The sequence below is a fragment of the Benincasa hispida genome, chromosome 4 (assembly GCF_009727055.1).
Source record: "Benincasa hispida cultivar B227 chromosome 4, ASM972705v1, whole genome shotgun sequence".
NCBI lineage: Eukaryota > Viridiplantae > Streptophyta > Magnoliopsida > Cucurbitales > Cucurbitaceae > Benincasa > Benincasa hispida.
In genome coordinates this window covers 18,807,162-18,827,942 of record NC_052352.1, presented here as the reverse complement: position 1 = coordinate 18,827,942, position 20,781 = coordinate 18,807,162, and the positions used below count along the sequence as shown (strand labels likewise).

The 20,781-nt window shown below is 30.8% G+C and overlaps 1 protein-coding gene across 9 annotated transcripts; it reads left to right on the top strand.

The window, feature by feature from the left end:
• Nucleotides 1–568: 568 nt before the first annotated feature.
• LOC120075572 (methyl-CpG-binding domain-containing protein 8) lies at nt 569–15,596 on the top strand. Of its 9 annotated transcripts, none has more exons than XR_005481360.1 (4): nt 569–1,369; nt 6,990–7,181; nt 12,529–14,850; nt 15,157–15,596. XR_005481360.1 is itself a non-coding variant. In XM_039029097.1 (2 exons), the coding sequence occupies exons 1-2, from the start codon at nt 664–666 to the stop codon at nt 15,178–15,180; spliced, it is 690 nt and encodes a 229-aa protein (XP_038885025.1). In that variant the 5' UTR covers nt 590–663; the 3' UTR covers nt 15,181–15,596. The 9 variants fall into 9 exon arrangements, 2 of the variants coding, with proteins under 2 accessions (XP_038885025.1, XP_038885026.1); XR_005481362.1 differs by having other exon boundaries at nt 585–1,369; nt 14,695–14,850; XR_005481364.1 differs by lacking the exon at nt 12,529–14,850 and having other exon boundaries at nt 586–1,369.
• The last annotated feature ends 5,185 nt before the right edge of the window (nt 15,597–20,781 follow it).

Below are 20,781 nucleotides of genomic sequence, written 5' to 3'. Positions count from 1 at the left end.
CCATGCTTATGATCTAATAAACCTTAAAGGAAGGAAAAAAAGTATAAATAAGTCAAGCAGTCCATAATCTTTTGGGTTTTTCCTCGATCTATTTTGGGTATTAAATTGCCAATTAAATAATAAAAGAAAAACTATCAAAATTGCCCGACAATATGCTATATTGTCAATATATTATTCTTTTAATTAACATATCAACACATGGATGTATTATTTTGAGCAAAAACCTTAGTTAATCATTAGATTCGTTATTAAATAACATAAATTTCAGGTATTAAGTAACATCTGAGTAACATGTTCACATGTCTAGATAGGTTAATAAAACAATAATTTATTAACATATCAATTTTTTATTTATTAATTTTAACTACTTTTTAAGAAAAAAAATACTTAATTGAGAATTTTTAATACGCCAAAGGTAAAATTAAAAAAAAAATTTAAAAAAATAAAAACCAAAATTTGAGAATTAAGTAAAAAAGATGAGGGACCATCTTGTAAATTCAAGAAAATAAAAAGGCCGACCCACACGCAATAAACTGGGCCAAGGCCCAGTTTCAAACCGGTTCTTCCCTTTTAACTGTGGCGCTGCTCCTTTTCGCTTTTCCCTCTCCCTCTCGAACTCTCCCTCCCTTTTTTTCGCAATTTACAGAACCTCATGCCATATCCATGGCTTCCACAACTATGGTTGCTTCCCCTTCCAACGATAGTTTCCGCATGAATCCTCTTCCGATCATAGATCTCCGTCTCCTCTCTCAATCCGAGCTCTATTGTCTTTCCCGTTTCTCCTCATCCTCATCATCTTCTTCTTCAACCTCCCAATCCAACAACGAAGACGACGTTCTAATCCCCAAAATTGATCGATCTGTCTTCAATGAGTCCGCTGGTAGCCGTAAACAAACCTATTCTCGTCTCCGTTTAGCCCCTCGCAAACCCCAATTTTCTTCCTCTTCATCCTCCTCCACAATTCGCCCTCAATCCCCTGACCGCCTTGATACAGAGAGCGCTCAAATTGTTACTCTATTTAAGCAACTCTTTGTTGGAGATCCTCATTGTGCCGTCAACGATAGCTACGGCGACGGAGATGAGGACCTGGTACTTGTTAACCATATTTACGACGAATCGGTACCTGATTCTTCCTACGCTATTTTCCAAAGTATTCCTGTTGATATTATTGATAGCAGTTACGCCCCGATTAAGCGGCGGAGAGGTCGACCGCGGAAGGATAGCAATCGGTTTGCTCAGAGTAATGGAAATGCGGCTCCGGAATTCAAAAGCGGATGCGATAAACCGGCGGCGGCGGCGGCGGAGGAGGAGGAGGAGGAGATCGTAATGGTAATGCTGTGAACCTGGTCGCTTCGACCTTCCTGTAGATGTAAGATTAAACTGTTATTGTTCATTCTTTAAATTTGATTGATTCTTCTTTACTTTATTTTTTTTTATATATAAATTGCTTTCTATTTGTTTTTCAAGTTTATCGAAATAATTTTTTGAACTTCTCTCGAAAAAGAAAGAAAGATAGAAAGAAAGAAAATGCTTTGATAACAGTACTTTGATTTTCGATTTTTTTAAATAATAAAAATAAAATGTTTGTTGTTTATTTAGGTTTTCCAATTTCTTTTTTCATTTTTTAATAAATAAGTACACTTTTTGTTGATAATCTATTATGCAATTTATTTAGGTTTTCGAATTTCTTTTTCCAGTTTTTGTTATTTTCTTTCCTAATGATCAGTTCTTGATTTGTTTCTTTTTTCCTTTCTCCTTTTTTTTTCTTCTCATTACTAGTGCATGCATTTATTTTCTCATTTGTGTTATATTATTGTTCTTGTTGAGACTCTTCATGTCTGAATTTATATGTTTTGGTAATATTTGTTTGCAAAATGTCTGACGTGTTTTCATTTTTTACTTGTTAGTTTACTGAATTTGCTTGCCTTTTAATTCAACCATTTTTTCATTGATGTTAAAATTCCTTGAAATCGAGCATCAGATTTCCTTCCTTGTTTTATTAGAATCCTTCATCTCTCTTGGGTTCTAACAATTGGGTGAATTGGATGGTTAGCTGTTAGAATCCAGCATTTTCCAACTATGGGTTAGCTTGAATTTTTAGGATACCATGCCATGAGAGTTGGAAGTTACCATAATTCGTTTCGAAAACAAATATAAGTCACCACTAAACAATCAAAAACACCTCACCACTTGAGTAAACTAAGTTCCTATGCTATTAATTAATATTAAGTTAAAATTGGTTTAACAAGCCTTGGTTAGATACTAAGCAAATTATTATATAAAGAAAATACTAATTTTTGTATAGATGGAGTATCCATTTAGACGGGCTCAAAGAGAATGAGTTCAAACTATAGTGTCTACTTATTTAAGATTTCAAATCCTCTAAGTTTTCTTCATCATCAAATATAGGGTATCATCTAATGAGATCAGTTAGGTATGTGCAAGCTAGCCTAAACACTCAAAGATATAAATTAAATTAGTTAACAAAGGTAGTTCCTATAAAAAAAAAAAAAGGAAAAAAAGAGTGAGTATTAGTTTTTTTAATTCATTACCATTCCTAATATCCTGGGGTAAATAATCACTATGTTACTTTACCACCGGGTTTTAATTTGTTGATGATTGGACTGTGGGTCCCTTGCACAATTAGTTAAAAACAATTGTAAAATTTATAATTTGCTGATGAAGAAAAAATCTTAGTTGAAAAAGATTTTAAGGTTCTAAATTCTCCTCTTCCAAGAAGCCTTCATCTTTTCATATTTAAAATTTCCCTTTTTAAAAGGGAATCATCTTCTCAAAAAAGCCTTCATTAGTAGCAAGAACTCGTGCCCATGTTTTTCCTTCACTCGAGCTCTTCACCTCTAAAGTAAGCTATAATTTCGTAATTCCTAGTCTTGACAGAATAAGGAGCACCCATTTACCTGAAAAGATCTTCCAAGTATATTAGAGAGACCCAGAAGTAGACATATTTATTCCTTATGCAAAAATTGCTTCTGTGTGGAAATTTGAATTGTCCTGCACATTCAATCCGCTCTCATTTGAAGCTCAAATTTTCTTCCAGAATATCACAATTTCAACCAAAACCTTCCACCCGTTCATGAAATATTGAGTATAGTGATCAAGGTTCCATTTGGTTTTTAGTTTTTGAAAATCGTGCTTGTGTTCTTACAACTTCTTACTCAAACATTTGAATTCTCAGCCAATTTTCAAAAGCAAAAACAAGATTTTGAAAACTACTTTTTTCTCACTTCAAAATTTGGGTTTGATTTTGAAAAAACTTAGAAGATGTAGACAATAAAACATAGAAATCAATCGATGAAAGTGATGTTTATAGGTTTAATTGTCAAAAATCAAATGGTTGTCAAACGAGGTCTAAAATGCAAGAAAATGATATCTGAGCTATAGTTTTAGTTTCCACTTTATCATGTAGTTTAAACAAAAGTCTCAATTCTGATTCCTGAACCAGTCAATCAAATTAGTCCATTCTTAAATATAGTGAATGCTAGTAGCTGAGAGATTTTCTTATTAAAAAAAGAAAGAATGAAAGAAAGAAGGTTACCCAATTTTGTGATCTAAGAGCCATAGACTCCAATATTTTTACTGAAGTACTGGCTCCACGTGGGAATATACTGATGATTTCGATGTACCAATGGTATAGTTCTGGGAGGATTCATCATTCAGGAAATCTCTTCGTGAAGCAGGAGATACGAAGCAAATAACTAATAAGCAATACTTTGGACAAGGAAGATGTTATGCAATGATGATAGGTTGCCGAAAACACCCTATAGAGCCAGGAAGAGTGGGTCAATTATTATATTGACAATGCAAATCTCCAAGTATGCCCACATTGGTATGATATTGTCCATTTTGAATATAAACAACTTTGTTTTTTAAACCACCCAAAAGGTTTCATATCAATGAAGATAATTGTCCTCGCTTATATACCCACGATCACTTTACTCTCTAACCAATATGGGACTTTGTGCATTCCGACAATTATTCTTAGTTCAGACTTTCACAAGTTTTATTGGGAATCTAACTACAAGCATTCTAAAAAGAGAGGAGATGACTTGGAAATGGTGGATTCTTTCAAGAAAATTATTGTATGGTTCTTGGGTATCATTTGAGGGTTAATATTGTTGAGCTCCATATTTTCTAGTTTAAGACTGCTTCATATCAACAAAAACTAGAGATTGGTTGAATTGTTGTTTTCATTACACAATTAGGAAGTGTTTGACATCGGGAATGGAGTTTTGAAGTCCTGATAGTTGTGAAGTTTGAAAAGTTGTTTAGTCAATCAGTTAGAGCACTTTTCTCCTTTTCTTTGGACTTAAGAGATGATTAGATAGAGCACTTGATAAATTACGATCACTCAAGACAAAGCACTGCAAATCAACAACACTATGCATTGAAACCGTCCGAGAAGAGTCCAACAATGGTTGAACTACCACTGTCGACTTTCCACTAGCCTAATTGCATCATTAGATGAGGAACATGGCAGATGTTTTTCCAGCTCTTGCTCCCTCTTTCTCTTTAACTCTTGAGATCTACAATGATGGAGATTACGAAGTTAAAGTACATGCACGATATGAAAGCTATCATTTTGAGGATCGATATTGGTCCTTTCAAGTGCAACCGAGCAACTAGAAATTTTGTTGAAAAATGTTTTGATGAGAAATTACATGTCGTGGATAGTGATTTTGTGCGGGGCTTTGGTGGCACGTGAAGAAGTTTTGATAAAAACATTCCTAGTACTTCATGAGTTTGATGGCTGTGAAGGATTCAGTTTAGAGCGATAGGGAGAAAACGAATGGGAAAAGGGAACGATAGCAAGAAAGAGAGAGGTATAGCTAGGAGAAAAGGAGAATTTTAATTTTTTTTTTTTTTTAAAAAAAACCCATTGATTTGTGGTTCTTAAGAAAATGATTGTTGATTTGAATTTACATTGTTCGACCCAGTAACCCTTTAAATTTTGCAAGCAATGAGCTTATAATATTTTTAAGTATAAAGCTTGCTATTGACAATGTTATTGACCAAAATGGGTTTTTTTGGGTCAATAACATTAAAAAGATCTTTAAATAACTAAAAATGGGTCTAAAGATTTTTTTCGTTTGCAAGCTTTTCTTGAAAGCTGATGTCGAAGTGTGTAGGAAGTACGCAATTGTTGCTTTATGCCAAGTGTCAGCGTGGGTGTGTAATGTGGGTGGGGTCCAACGGTTTCTAAAAGGATTCGACGCGATGTTCGGATTGGACACGCGAACAACGCACCAAGGCCATCTTCATTCAAGCTCAAAAATTCATTAAAATAACAAAAGGCAAAAAAAAAAAAAAAAGTAACTTAAAAATAAAGACAAAAACACAAAAAAGGAAAAGCCCACACGCTAAATTATTCACCCATTATAAAATTAGACAAGACCCAGCCTTTCAAGGTTAATCGACAGAAATATTGAGATCTCAAATTTACAAAACTATCCATAAAAATATTGATACCATGTTGATGTTGATGTTGATGGATACTTTTGAAAAAAATTTAAAAATGAAAAATTCAAAATACTTTAATTAAATTTTTATACTTTATAAGTGAGTAAATATATATTTATATTATATTTAGGATAGTACATTTTATTGTTTGTTTATTTTATATTTTTTAGATTTTTCATGATATAATAGAAATGTTGATGTTGAATCTATGAAAATGTAGAAATGTCAGATTGACACGAATTTTAATAGGCATGCTCTTAAGTTTGTTTAAGAAATTGATGTGTGAGAATAAAATTTCTATGTTCGATGTTGTAGGTTATTTCTCCACTAGAATCTTTGATAATATTTATTATTTCATTCAAAATTTACTTCTATTAATTGGTATAAATAATATTTCTTTGAAGCATAAAAAATAATTTGGGAGTTAATTGATTTATATTAAATGAGAATAAGTGGAGTAAATTTGTCAATGAATTAATTTTTTTTAGACAAACAATGAATTAATTATTTGTTCTTCTTCCATAAAATTTATTTTCTTTGTTCAAATAATTAATTATAAATTAAATAAAATAAAGGAAATATTTTTTTAACCAACTAATGTTCTTTTGTTGCGGATTAATTTTATTGATATTCTTGCATGTCGATGGGTTTAACATCACATTCCCATCAACTTTAGCAATGGATTGACATTTTCATTATATCAAAAAAAAATTGAGCCAATATAACAAAAATATCAATTAATTATTGCTAACATTGACATATTATTAATATCGAATAATTTTAACACTATCTTGATAGTGTGAAATGTTTGTTAATTTATGAGTTTTGATGAATTTTTAATGTATTTTTATTTTCATATTTTCTTAGAAATATCTATCAACATCAACATTTTCATACAATTGAGTCTTTGACATTTAGGTTGACATTGACATTTAAACTCTAGTTTGGGTTGATGGCCTTTTTGTTACAGATTATTTATAGTATAGCCTCTTAAATTTTCTAATATTAAATCTTTATGCTTAATCCATGAATTTTAAATTTTCTTTCGGATAATGTATCTATCATTACATGTTTAGAATTAGGTATGAAGGGGGAGGAATGATAGACATAGTATTGGGATATATGGCAGAAATGTTATTAGGTACCACGAGAAGAACATTATTATTCAATGTGGCTGGCACACTGTGGTTGCCTTCAACTCTTGGAGGAATGATTAAGTAATAGTAGTTAATTTCTTTTTCCTTCATCTAACATAAGAAAATTATCAGCCACATCGTTTTGCGATCTGAATAATTGGATACTTTGGTTCTCATCAACCTAGTTGGTCGACTTATTCTTGGCCATAGTTAAATTTGTTTATTTAATGTGCTTCTTACCATAGAAAATATCTCGATGGAGTATAAATCAACCTTTCCTATAATATTGGGGGTGATCGTCGATTGGTCAACATCGAGTTTTGACTCAAATCAACAATGGCAACTGATATGTCAATTTCTTGCCATCAATTTCAGTGAGGTTGGTTACACTGATTGATCGACCACGTTGACAATTGATCAATTTTGGTTGACACCAACGTGAAAATGGGGAAAAAAAAGTCAAAGAAAAGAGAAAGAAGAAAGGAAAAGAGAAGGGGATAATAAATGGAGGAAACGAGCTACCAAAGAAGATTGGAAAAAAAAAGGGAAAGAATTTGAGATGAAAAGGTAATCCTATATCTATCTATTTGTATAAATATGCGTGTATATTCAATGATGAAAAAATTGCGAAATTTCGACAATGTACCGTTGAAATTTTGTTAAATTCATGGATCCGAGAGAAAGGGGCTAACATCTTTTTTTCCCAAATATCCATGAAAAATTGCCAAACTTGTCAATATATTGTTTAATGGATATATCATTGATATCTTTACAAAAACGTGGAAATACTACAAAAATATTGCGGATCATCGTCAAAATATCTTGGATATATTGCTAAAATATCACTAGATGTCGTTTCCCCCCCAATTTTTCAGACTTTTGAATTTCCAACTTTTTCCAATTTCTAAATCAAAATCATTTTGCGTTTTTTCGTTTCTTCTTCTACTTTCTTTTGTTTTTTCTCCTTCGAAACTTCTTTTTTCATTCATTTTGATGAAAGAGAAGCAGACCAAAATCGACTGATTGTTAGTGCGATCGGTTGACTGACATCACACCCCCTCCAAAATCGATCAAAATTGGTAGCTAGAAATTGACATGTTGTGGTCGATGTTGGATTAAGCCCAAAATTGATATCAAACACCTATTGTTCACCCTTAGATGTAGAGATGCTCAAGATGGGATGGGACCAGGATGGCTTCCTCGTCCCTATTTTATTCTCCATTCTTGCAAATTTTAAAAATTCCTTGTTAAATTTTGCGGTGGTTCCTTATTGGGATTGGACTGCCAATGGGGAATTATTCTCTATTTATTTGTTTTTCTTAATATACAATTAAATTAAACCAAACTTATTTTATTTTATTTTATCAAACTGTTAATTTTCCACGAAAAAAAATCATCTAAATGGTTAATTTCACATAATCAATCTCCATTTAAAGAGAATTTTTTAAACTTTCTAATAGAAACAAAATAATCAACCTATCAAATTATCTAATTATCCATATATGAAGTCAAAATGTTCAACAATTTGATTCAAAGATATCAAATTATCACTTAAAAGAATAAAACTTGAAATTTAAATATGGAACAATGGAACAACAACAATAATAATGGGGCAAACTAACAAGATCAGGACGAGGGCATTGGGCGGAGGATATACTCTCGAGGAAAATGGGCATGCCTAATTGGAAGATAAAAAAACTTTATCTCGTACAACTTCAACATCTCCTACAAAATCCTAAAGAGTTGTTTAGGTCGTTGAGTTGGTTATTATAGTCTATGGGTTATAGTAGTTTGTGTTTGGAATGCAAACTATTTTGGTATGAGAGAATGATTATAAAATAGTAAACATCATGAGAGTTTGTAAATAATTTGAATGTAGCCAAGTGTGAGTTATGACATTTGGGAATTTCAACTATTATGATGGGAGATCCACTCCACCCAAGACAAGTAGGGGACCCAAATACTCCCTAAATAACTTTTAGACAAGTAGGTCTTAGTTTTCACCATGGAGAAAAAAATAACCCGACGGGTCCTTTACTACCGTCGGGATAATGCATCTATCCCAACGGTCTAATAACCAACCGTCGAGCGTATTTAGCTATCTTGACGGTATCATGATCATCGAACAATGTTTCTGTTATCTCGACAGTCAAAGCAACACCGTTGAGGAAAAGTCCCTTTCTCCAATCGGTTCTGCACCGTCGGGATGTAATGAAAGAGAAAAATGGAAGAAAATATGGGATATTATTAAATTTTCCCGATGGTGAGCAACCATTGAGAGTAGTTTGATTTTTAGAAAATAAGAAGTATAAATGAAACGATTTATTGGAATGTCTTGATTTGCCTGACGGTATTTGAGTGACCGTCGGGCTTTGTGGAATTAGCCTGACGGTACGCGAAGGACTATCGGCCTATAGGTATTGGATTAACTATTATGGGAATTTGTGAAGTTATGTCAACAATCGTGTCAGAAGACCGTCGGACCTTGTGGAGTTAGCCCGATGGTACGCGAAGGACCGTTGGCCTATGGGTATTGGATTAAATATTGTGGGAATTTGTGAAGTTATGCCGATGGTCTCGTCAGAAGACCGTCAGACCTTGTGGAGTTAGCCCGATGGTACGCGAAGGACCGTTGGCCTATGGGTATTGGATTAAATGTTGTGGGAATTTGTGAAGTTATGCCGACGGACTCGTCAGAAGACCGTCGGACCTTGTGGAGTTAGCCCGACGGTACGCGAAGGACCGTCGGCCTATGAGTATTGGATTAAATATTGTGAGAATTTGTGAAGTTATGTCGATGGTTGTGTCAGAACACCGTCGACAGAACTTGATGTTAGCCCGATGGTTTGCATGGGACCGTCAGGAGTGGGTAACTTCCTCGGCAGTCAAGATCTTGTTTCTCATTTCACATTTTTGTTTTTGTTTTTATTTCCTATTTCTTTTTTTTTTTTTTTTTTTTGTAAAATGAGTAAAAATTGTGTTAGGAAATTAGTTTTTATTGAAAAAGAAACGATGATTCGTTTGATAATTGTTATGTGTTCTCTCAAATATTATATTAAAATATTAAGAATCTATTTTAAAATTATTTTTAATGCAAAATTTCAAAACTACTATGTTATATTTAATTTAATTTTTTTATTCATCTTCTATTTTAAAAAAGAGGCAATAAAATTATCCCTTATTTATGTTTTTCAAATTTTCAAAAATAGTTTTTTAAATTTTCAAAAATAGGAAACTAGAAACTATTTAGTCGTGTAGTTATATTATTGTTACTCGCAATCGTTTCTTGTTTCTAATTTTTTAGAATTGTGTATGTTTAATAACACTTTCTTGTTTCTATTTTTGGAAATTGTATATGTTTCATAACTTAATTAATATGGTTTTTTTTTTCTTTTTAGTACAATAATATATGGAATGAGGGTTCTAACCTCTGATCTTTTAACTGAGATGTCACCGGTTGATGACATCAATATTTAGCTAAAATCGATGCTCAAACCAGTTTTTTGTGACATGATGTTGTCGACTAATTGGTTGGTTAGTTCAATTGATTTCATATGCCATTTGTATAGGTTGATTTGCGACAACATTGATTGAACTTTAGTGGCAGTCGCATAAAAAGCAACAAGAAGAAAGGAAAGAAAGGAGAAAGAAGAGAAAGATTCTCATTGATAAAGAGTTAAGAGGTCACGGATTCAATCCATGTTGGCTATCTACTTAGGATTTAATATCTTATGAGTTTCCTTCACACCAAAATGTTGTAGGATCAGGTGGGTTGTTCTGTGAGATTAGTCAAAGTGTATGTAAGTTGGTCTAGATACTCACAGATATAAGAGAGAAGGTGGCTATGACATGGAAGTGAAAGGAAAGAAAGTAGAAGAGAAAGGTGGATAAGGAGGAAAGAAGGAAGAAAACTAAAGGTGGAGTTAGGGTATTGGGCACCAATCTTGAAAATGTTAGGGTTATTTAAAATGTGAAATTAGTTTTTTTTTTTAATATAATATATATCCGATCAATCGATTGATTGTCATTTGAGTGGGATGAATAGACTGGTTGATCGTTGGTTTTGCAAAATCGCAAAACAACGTTGACTACTTGGCTTCTAAAATTGACATACCAACATCAGTACGGGAGGGTTGACTTTTGGACTTCCTTTGAACATACTTAGTATATGCCTTCCTTAACTAGTCAGGTTACATAATCAATTATTGTCTTTTTTATTTAGTTATTTATATATGTGAGTATTTGGGCTAGTTTACATAAATTAATTATTGTTTTTGTTTTTCATTTTGAATAATCATTTTCAAAATTGTTTTTTTGTTTTTTTTTTCTTTTGTTTCTAATTTTTTAAAAACATAAGTAAAAGCATTATTCAATTGTTTTTACTTATTAAATACAAAATAAATGCTAAAGATTTATATTTCAACATTATTAGTCGATTGGTTTTTTTCAAAAGAAATATTTTTCATAAAAAGCTTTGATTTTTTAATGTAAAATTTGGGAGACAAGGAACAAAAAAAGGGTTCAAGAAATACCTTTATGTTTCTTTGTTCTTTTTTTCCTTAAAAAAATAAGAAACAATTTTTAAGTGCCTTTTCATTTTTATTTCTTTAAGGGAAGAAAATGGGAGTTCCCATGTTTTTTTGTTTCCAAAATTTCTATACAATTTTGGGAAGTATATTAAAATGAGAAAAAGGGGTTAGAACTTGACTAATATAATATTAAATTTATTTTTACCCATCAATTTAAGCTTTTTGGTCAATCAATGATTTGATATGGTATCCAAGCAGGAGGTTCTATGCTTAAACCCCTACAATTAGAGATGTCCACGGGGCTAGCATCGCTCCCTATTTCATTCTCCATTCTTGTGAAACTTGCCATTTAATTTTATAGGGATCAGGTTCTTGTGGAAATTTTTTTCCTTTTTTTAATCTTTTTGAAAAAAAAACAATTGACTAAAATAACTACTATTGACAACTAATTGAAATAGCTATTTTTTCACTAGAAGTTTTCATTTAAATGATTAATTCAATGGGAAGAACTTGAATTTAAGAAGAAATTACTCAAATTTCTTGGTAGAATGAAATAATTTTTCTTATCAAATTATTCATTTATATATAACCTAAATCTAAATATTTAATTAAAACATATCCAACCATTGAATAATAAAACTTAAAATTTAAGTATAATATTTATACCATAATAATAATAATAACATAATGATAATTATAATAATAAATTAAAAATAGGCAAATGGGGAGGGCTGGCGATGGGAGGAGGATTAGGATTGGGGAATACATTCCCTCTGTCCTTGTTTAGCATGCGGTCCCCCCACTCCCTCCCTCCCCCATTCCTCATGGGGAAATGAACATCTCTACCAGAAATGTTATTTCTTCTCTGATTAATATAGATTTTCTCTTGTTTAGTCTTCTACATATTTCAAGCCCACAAGTGAGGGTAGAGTGTTATATATAATATTAAATTTACTTTCACACATCAACTTAAACTTTTGGGTCAATTTGTGATTTAACAAAACTCTCAGCAAATTTACAAGTTTTTTAAATTTTGAAAATGATAGGTGGAAATGTTACCAAATGACCTCTACAAAACTTAAGTTAGAATTTGTCAATAGGTTTTTTTTCCCTCTTTTGGAGTGATGTGGATGTCAATTAATGTGAGTTGGGCTCCTCCAACTCAAATTTTCAAAATATTAGACAAGATACGAAGTAGAGTATAACCAGATACGTTTTAAAATTTCCTAGCTGCGGTAATTAGTCTGTTGAATTCTTGCAGAAAAGAAATAGAGACTTTTCTAGGTGTTTATCATAATATGGTTATGTTATTTGAATGGTATTAATAGATGTATGAATGAGTTTTCTTCAGAGGTTATAGCTTGATGAAAATTTGAGTTATGCAGGGAAAAGGTTTTGGATATACGTGGAGGTTATACTAATTGGTTGTATTCTTTCTACAAAAGATGGATATGTGTTGGAACCGGCTACCCTCCGACAGACAGGATTTCATGGCAGCGAACAGTCTCGAACGGCAGTCGTAACCTCCTTAAAACCAATTATATAACTGGATGCCGAAGCCATCAATGGTTTATAATATCTATTGCTACATTCTCATCAACCTTACAGCCACGTTCAATTCATGGTGACAAGCTTCTTTGGTCTCTCTATGCCTCAAAAGTTTAGCAACACCAAAACTTCTAGAACCCAAATTCTCAAAAACTTCGTACATGTCCATTTTTGGATAGACCCACAAGAAGAAAAAAGAACAAAACTGAATAGCAAAATAGTCGGTGAGAGATTTTTCTTACCATATAACCCAATTTCATCCTCTTGAGGTTACATTTACTTGATGACTAATGCATGGAAGACTTGACCGATGCCCTTCTTTTTTTTTTTTCACACCACGCCACGCCCAACTAGATAGACGGTGGTGGTGCACGTGTGGGATGTCCACCATACCTATATTTACCTATCTCCTCACTCCCTTTAAAACATGGGTACTCCTTGGGGCTCAAACCCATAACTCAAGGTGAAAGTATAAGAAAGAGACTCCTATTTCAAAATTAAGCAACATGAGATTCTCGGCCAAAGTTTTTTTTTTTCTTTTTTTTTTAAAACTTGAATTTTCGCCAACAATATGTTATTACTAGAGCTGAAATCCAAGATGGATGCTTCTGACATTTCCCCTCCTTTCCTTTTTCACCCCGTGGTTGTTTTTATTTAAATTGGGACCAGATAATAGTATATGATGTGATTTATATACCACTACGGAGGAAGAATGTTCTAATTGGAAGTTAATGGTAGGAGAATTTCAAAAGAATTCAGGTTTGCATATTAATCGTCTTAAGTTCTCTATAGCTAGCATTAACATATCGAATAGAATAACTGCGAGGAGGGTTGTTGTACTAGGTCATAAATAAGAAAAGCATCTTCAATTATTCTGGTATCCCTTTTGATAGACATCCTACTCTGCATTTTGGGAATGTGTTATAGAGTAGATGTCTCGTATTTCTCGAAAGAGCAATGGGATTTGGTATGAAACTTATGAGATCGATGTAAGTATTTGCCTGGTGAACTAAATGGAAGAAGACTTGGATTTCCAAGGGAGAGAGAATAGCTATTAGAGCCCAATTAGTGTTGTCAAAACATCCCATCTGTTATTTGCCTCTCTCCAAAATTATAGCTGAATGAAGTAAGAACATGAATAAGATTCCTTATTATGACTATTGTGATAATTATGAATGTTTTGGCTAGCATACATACACCTTGTCTTTTTTCTGCAAGGTAATGCTTGACTCTAATTTCATCCAAAACTTTTGATATAGTTTGAAGTCTTGACCTTCAAAAGCATCTTGGCTTTCAGCTGGACCTCATCCATGGTTATTAGCATCAGGAAGATAATAAGAGGCTTCTGCATGGGATGGGTCTTATTTTGGTTACGAAGGCAACTTTTTATTATTAAGTAAGGAGCTTTTTCCCTCAAGAGTTTGGGGACTTGCTAGCAAATGGATTTAGATGTCCGTGCTATGAAAGGAAACTCTTTAGAGAGATGTTATGAAAGCATTTGCAGATAATATCTATGGTGTTCATTGGTATACTAGAAATGATAACTGAGCCTGTCATTGAGAGTCAGCTGCCTCATGTTGCTTAAAGAATTAGTTGCTGTTAATTGCTCAATTTGGTGGATTAATCCGTTTTGTCGCAAGCATATGATTACAAAAATGAGTGTCTTTGAGACTTGAGTTCTGCTTCCTCTAGGATCCATGGCATTGATGCCATTACTTGTTTTTGCATGTACCGTGCGTAGGATTTAAACTTTATTGATATTGGTTAACCAACTCTATTGTACATGAACATCACCACAATATTATTTAGACACTTTTTTCTATATTATAAGAATACCTCTACACATCAAGACACTCATGACAACTTTTTCCTTCTATCTAGTAACATTTTAACGAATTGATTTATTAGTGAAAAAGTCGAAAGCACTTCCACAATGGTTACCACAAGCAAAAATGGTCACCTAGGATAACATGAACCCATTCACAGTTTGGTTAGTTTTTCAGGGTACTTCGTAATTTATAATGTGGTGGAATGAAGCTGTTCAAAGACTCTCTTGTGTCATCAAGACCGGTTACTACTAAACCCTAATGTGGAGGAATGAAACTGTTCAAGATTCTCAAGATTCTCTGTGACGAAGACTTTTTGTAATTATCAAAAAGGTTTAATTTTACTTGATGAGAGATTGAGAGTATCTCTTTGATTGTTGGGCTCTTTTTTATTGGTCTTGGTTTTTTGTATACCCGAGTACTTTTTTCTTTTCTTTTTTTCTTGGTTCATTATATATATATATATATATATATATATGTAAGGGAAAAAAAAGACAAACAAAAGATTCTCATGTGGCAACAGAAATTGATTGTGTTAGCATTCTTCTTCATGAGTATCATCCATTCTAACAGTCCAATTTTAGTCTAATTTCCCACCCCACCACGACCTTACTAATAATTAACTAAATTGCGTTGCAGGATCATAGTTCTTTAGGAGCTTAGGCAGACGTGGGCAGAGATGTAGACTAAGCTGAAGTGTATAGATTTTTTTAGATAATTGGTTATGATTAACCTAGCTGATGAAGGAGAATGATCTCGAATCTTTTGCTAGACAGAATCGGCTGGAAACTTTTGCTTTCTCGCTAGAGAGAGACAAGATCTATGCACGAGTCGATGCTGATATGGCTCTTCTTTACACACCTTGCTGCTTTATTGGAGTTATTAAGATTACAATTTTGTCACTCAAGTAGGAAAGATACTGTGCATAGTTAGTAATCTTATCAAAGTTATTTTTAGTTGGACTATGTCTTTGCTTGAACTACTCAAGTGTTAGAGCAAAATTTGACGGTGCAATTGTAACAAGATTTATACTCGAAATATTATTCCCAGTTGCTTGAATTGATTTCATTGGAAACTCATTTACTTTGTTGCTATTATCCCTTGATTTTGCTTGACGATATGATTGTTGAATGTAGCTGAGTCATAAGCCCTTCACATCAAAGGTTTCATGTTCTCTCTGCTTGTATCATAAAAGTTCATTAATAATTTCATGTCAATCTTGCCAAGGAGTTGCTCATGTCTAGATCAGTATGTTTGTATGAATTATTTTTATGTTTAGATATTATGTTTTCAATTAAATTCAAAGAAAACAATTAACTGTAGGTTTGAATTCTTAGATAATGAACTTGATTTCATGGAAGTCCAATATTTATTATTTTCTAATCTTACGAAAGGCTTTTATTATTACCTATTCTTGTGGTGTCCTCAACAGGATGTAAGGAAGGAAAGTTTGAAATATATATATATATATATATCCAGGAGCTCTCAAATTTGAACATTGGGGTAATATTTAAGGTTTATAATACTTCCATGGAAATATCGAAGTCCAAAATAGATGAAAATATTGATATAACATTGGTGTCAATAGATATTTTTGGAAAAACTATAAGTATAAAAAATAATAATAATAATATTTAAATTAGTAAGCAAATATTCAACGTTGTTTAAACTAAAGTTAAATATTTTATATTTACATTCATATCAATAATATTTAAATTGTTGATTTTTTTTTTCATGTTTCATGGATTTTATATGATCTAATGCAAATGTCAATTTACTCTTCATATCAATGTTAAATCTACGAAAATGTTGATATGTCAATAGAAAGATGTTTGTTTTGTTTTACCTTAAGGGTTTTTATAGTTCTTTTTGTTTTTGAGAAAGAAAATAAAATAATATTTCAAGAACAAACTAAATACAAATAATATGCTCAGATAAGAGTGACAAAAAAATAAGATAAAATATTCTCAGGGTGTTCATAGTTGTTTGTGATTTGCCACAACCACAATAGAAAATATCCTAATCCCAAAGTCAAAGCAGTGGAGTAGTGTATATTTGGACACTTGGTAAACCTTCCATCACTATTTTTTAAGAAATTATTTCCATCATTGTTATCATTGTGCAAGCCTTTTAATTGCATTCTCTTATGTACTGACAAATTTCAAACTCCTTTAACAATATTTTTGTGTACCTCTTCTACCCTTCAAATATAATGAAACCAAATAAGATCCTACCTAAAATTCAAGAAGACAAAATCCATTGTTTATACTTCTAAATATAATTTAAGACCTCAAATTAATGATGTTATGATTAAAACTTTTAACTTTTATTAATGAATTTATTTTGGTCATCGCACGACTTTTTTACTTGTAGAAGATTTCTTTAAATGCATGGATTAACATCACATTAAAAAAATATATTAAAATCAAATGAATAGTGGTATTTTTTATTTTTTATTTTTTTATTAGAAAGAGGGAGCACAAATCCTAGACGGAGGACGATACCAACTCGCCAAAGGTCTTTTCTAATAGTGTTATTTTTTCGTTAATAGGAGTGGTTTCTCATCTCCTACATCTCCTTCTATTTCTCTCTCCTTATTAGAAAGAATTACATGATAATTTTTTCTTGCTACCTTGGTGGAACTTAGGTAGAAGAATAATCTTATTAAGGTAATATTGAGTTTAATTATTTTAAACCGAATCAAGTGAAATATTTATAAATTGGCAATAAGGTCTTAAATTAACGCCTTTCTTATCCGGTGTGATTCAATCTTTCAGCTCAAATTTTCCTATGAAAGTTCGAGTTAAAAAATGAAATAATTAATACAAATCAAAGTTTAGAAGAAATTGATAACTAGTTGAATTATGTTGAATTGATATGGCCAACGTAAGAAAAAAAAATATTTTTAAAACAAAATGAGCATAGTTCAACTGGCATGATAGTTGTACTATCAATTTTGATGTCAGAGGTTCGGACTCCCCCATCCTGCATGTTGTCGAAATGTTTCAAAAATAGAAAATAAAAATTATAATCAAAATAACCTAAACTGTTTTGTAAGTTTTTTTCATTTTGGGTTAAGTTACAAATTCGATAGCTAGAGCTTGCACATAGGTTCAACATTGTTTATCCACCTAAAAAAACCATCAAATTGTAAAATTTAAGAGCAATACTACTGCACCTAAGTTTTATACTCTCATTTTTTTTTGTACATATACAAAAAAAAAAAAAATAATTATTTTTTTTTAAATGACAAATATCAATTTTTCATTGAGTATCGCAGATGGTGCACCAGAGCTGCACCCAAGTATTTTCCAAAATTGAATATTATCAAATCAATTAATACAACTAAAACATCCAATTGCCAAAATGAGCAACTTATCGACATCAATGTTAGAGATTTGACTCCCTTTTCACATATATTATTAAAAAGGAAAAAAAAAAAAAAAAAAAAGACCATCCAATTGATAGACATCAAATTGAAAAGTTTAAACAAAACTCAAACTATAATTAAATCCAAAACTTTTAAAATTACAAAGATGAAATTGATATTACGTCAAGGCCAAATATATGCAGTTAAGCAAAATTTTAGTTTACTTCCTGAATTTTCAGGTTTGTATTAAATAAGTTTAATAGTTGTTTGAATTTTCAACTTTTATATATATATATATATATATATATCCCTGAATTTTAGTTTTAGAAATAGTAAGTCTTTGAATTTTAAATTCTATGTATGGTCCTTGTCCTATTTGGCATTTTTTTAAAGTCACAAACTTGTTGAACACAAAATTGAAAGTTTAGGCCCCATTTGGTAACCGTTTCATTTTTTGTTTTTGTTTTTGAAAATTTCATCTTCAATGGTTAAATTCTTAGTCAAATTCTAACAACAAAAACAACTTTTTAAAATCTACTTTTTTTAAAAAATTTAATCCTCAAATTTTGGCATGATTTTTTAAACCATTAGTGAAAAGTAGATAACAAATGTAGAATTTTTTAGGTGAAAGTGTGTTTATAGGCTTAATTTTAAAAAACAAAATGGTTACCAAATAGGACCTTAATATCTTATTTTGGGTCTAATAGAGACGTTATTTTTAAAAAGTGTTCAATATGTTAGGGCCCTATTCGACACAAAATTAAAATTTCATCCTATTTGATAATTTTAAAGTTTAATGACCTAGTAAACACTTTTTTTTAATATAGTTCAATGGTTTATTTTACACAAACATGAAAGTTCATAAACTAAACCTATAGTTAAACTTAAATTTTACCTATGACCAAGGATTAAAATGAGGTCGATATCGATATTGAGACTCCAATTTCAAGGATATATCGATACCGATGAATATTTCTATAAATAAATGAATTTATTAAAAAACTAAATCAATAATTGAAGTTGCTTCTACTTCCAAATTAAGATATAGATCTTATTATTAGTACTCATATTTATATTGCAATTAATAAATGTTTTGTGCACAGTTATAGAAAATATTAGCGATATCGATGACTCGTCCAATAATATATATATATATATATATATATATATATATATATATATATATTTGACGTATCTATCGATATTTTAAATCATTGCATATAACTAAGAAGAATAAAAAACAAAAATGGAAGACGAGGGTGATAAATAATTAGTTAAATTATATGTTTACTTAAGTTTGTTTGGATTTATTTGGTTCTTAAAATTTCAAAATTACAAATTTAATTTATAAGAGTGTGTTTTGTTGGCAATCCAAATTCTTTTTTATATTCTCAAATTCATTGAGTTCAATAAATATGTGTCCAGCAAATAACTCGGATTTTGTTTTTGAAAATTGTTTATGGTTTCTATGATCCAAACAGTGCAATTTTTAAAAACAATATTTTTATATTTTTAGTATATCCAATATTTTTTAGTTTTAATATTTAAAATGCATGATTATATTAAATGAAGATAAAAACATTGAAAAATACAATCTATTATGTTATAAATTCAATTTGTTTTAAAAAAATCAAAACATGTAATATATAATGTATTTTAAATTATATAATATTGTAAAATAATAATTATACTATTTTTTTTAACATAAGACATGTTCATAAATAAATTAATAATAGTTTATTATCAACTAATATTTAGTGGACAACTACAACTATTTTATGATTTATATTATAGTATCAAACACATTTAAAACAATGATTTAATTTAGAATTCAATTTTTAAATTTACTATAGAGTATCTTAAAACATGAAATACAACTATGTTTTTATTAAATCTCATGCTTTTCGAATTCTCTAAGAAACAAACTCTAAACTTTCAATTTTTTTAAAATTCACAAATCTACTAGATATAAAATTAAAGTTTTAAAGTCTCATTAGATATCAAACCTAAATTTATAGTTAATAAATATATGATATAAGCTGATATTAACATATCTCAAGTAACACAAAACTTAAACAAGAGACTAAATACGCATATATAAGACAAAATTGAAAGTTTTTCTTTAGCTCAATAAGAAATTGGGAGATTCGAATCACAAATTCTTGATTCGCTAGAATATTTTTATGTTTGTTGAGCTATCCATCGGTTGACATTAAGGGTGTTCAAATAACTCCACGAACAATCTAAACTATCCAACCCAAATATAAGGATTGAGTTAGGTTAGTTTTGTTCATGGGTTGAGTTTGGTTAAATTTTTTATATTTTTTGTTGGGTTGGGTTGTGTTGGGTCGCGGATTGGCTAAAGAAAAAATTGGGCTATATATATATATTTATTTAAAGTTTATTACTTTGTATTAATTAGTTTGTGATATTTTTCTTTTATTTGTTTTTGTTTAAATTTGGTAATAAATATCATAGATATTTGGTATTTAACATTTGATTTTTATGAAATTTTAGTTACTAATCATGTGTTGTAGATAAATTTACATATTTTTAATTCAAAAGAAAAAAGTTATACCTGACAACCCAACCCGAATTTAAATGGTTGGGTTGGGTTGAAGACTTTGCCAACCTAATCAATCCTAATTTTTTAGGTGGTTCAAAAAATACACTCAACCCAACCCATGTACACGTTGACTCACAAAATTGGAAGTTTATTTATTTATTTATTAATTATGGGTTTCGACATAAAGTCTTAAAATAGAGACTATATTACATTCTGTCTCTTATACACATCTAGATGTGTATAAGAGACAGAATATATGGTGTAAATACGATGTTTTATTATGAATATTATTATACAAAATTTAATTAAAGGGAAAATAATATGAAGA

What these genes read in the sequence shown, in the direction of transcription:
- LOC120075572 (XM_039029097.1), top strand. Translation starts at nt 664, where the DNA reads ATGGCTTCCACAACTATGGTTGCTTCCCCTTCCAACGATAGTTTCCGC. An exon ending in AGGAGGAGGAGATCGTAATG is followed by an intron (nt 1,330 to 15,156) that starts GTAATGCTGTGA and finishes ATTGCGTTGCAG; the next exon opens with GATCATAGTTCTTTAGGAGC.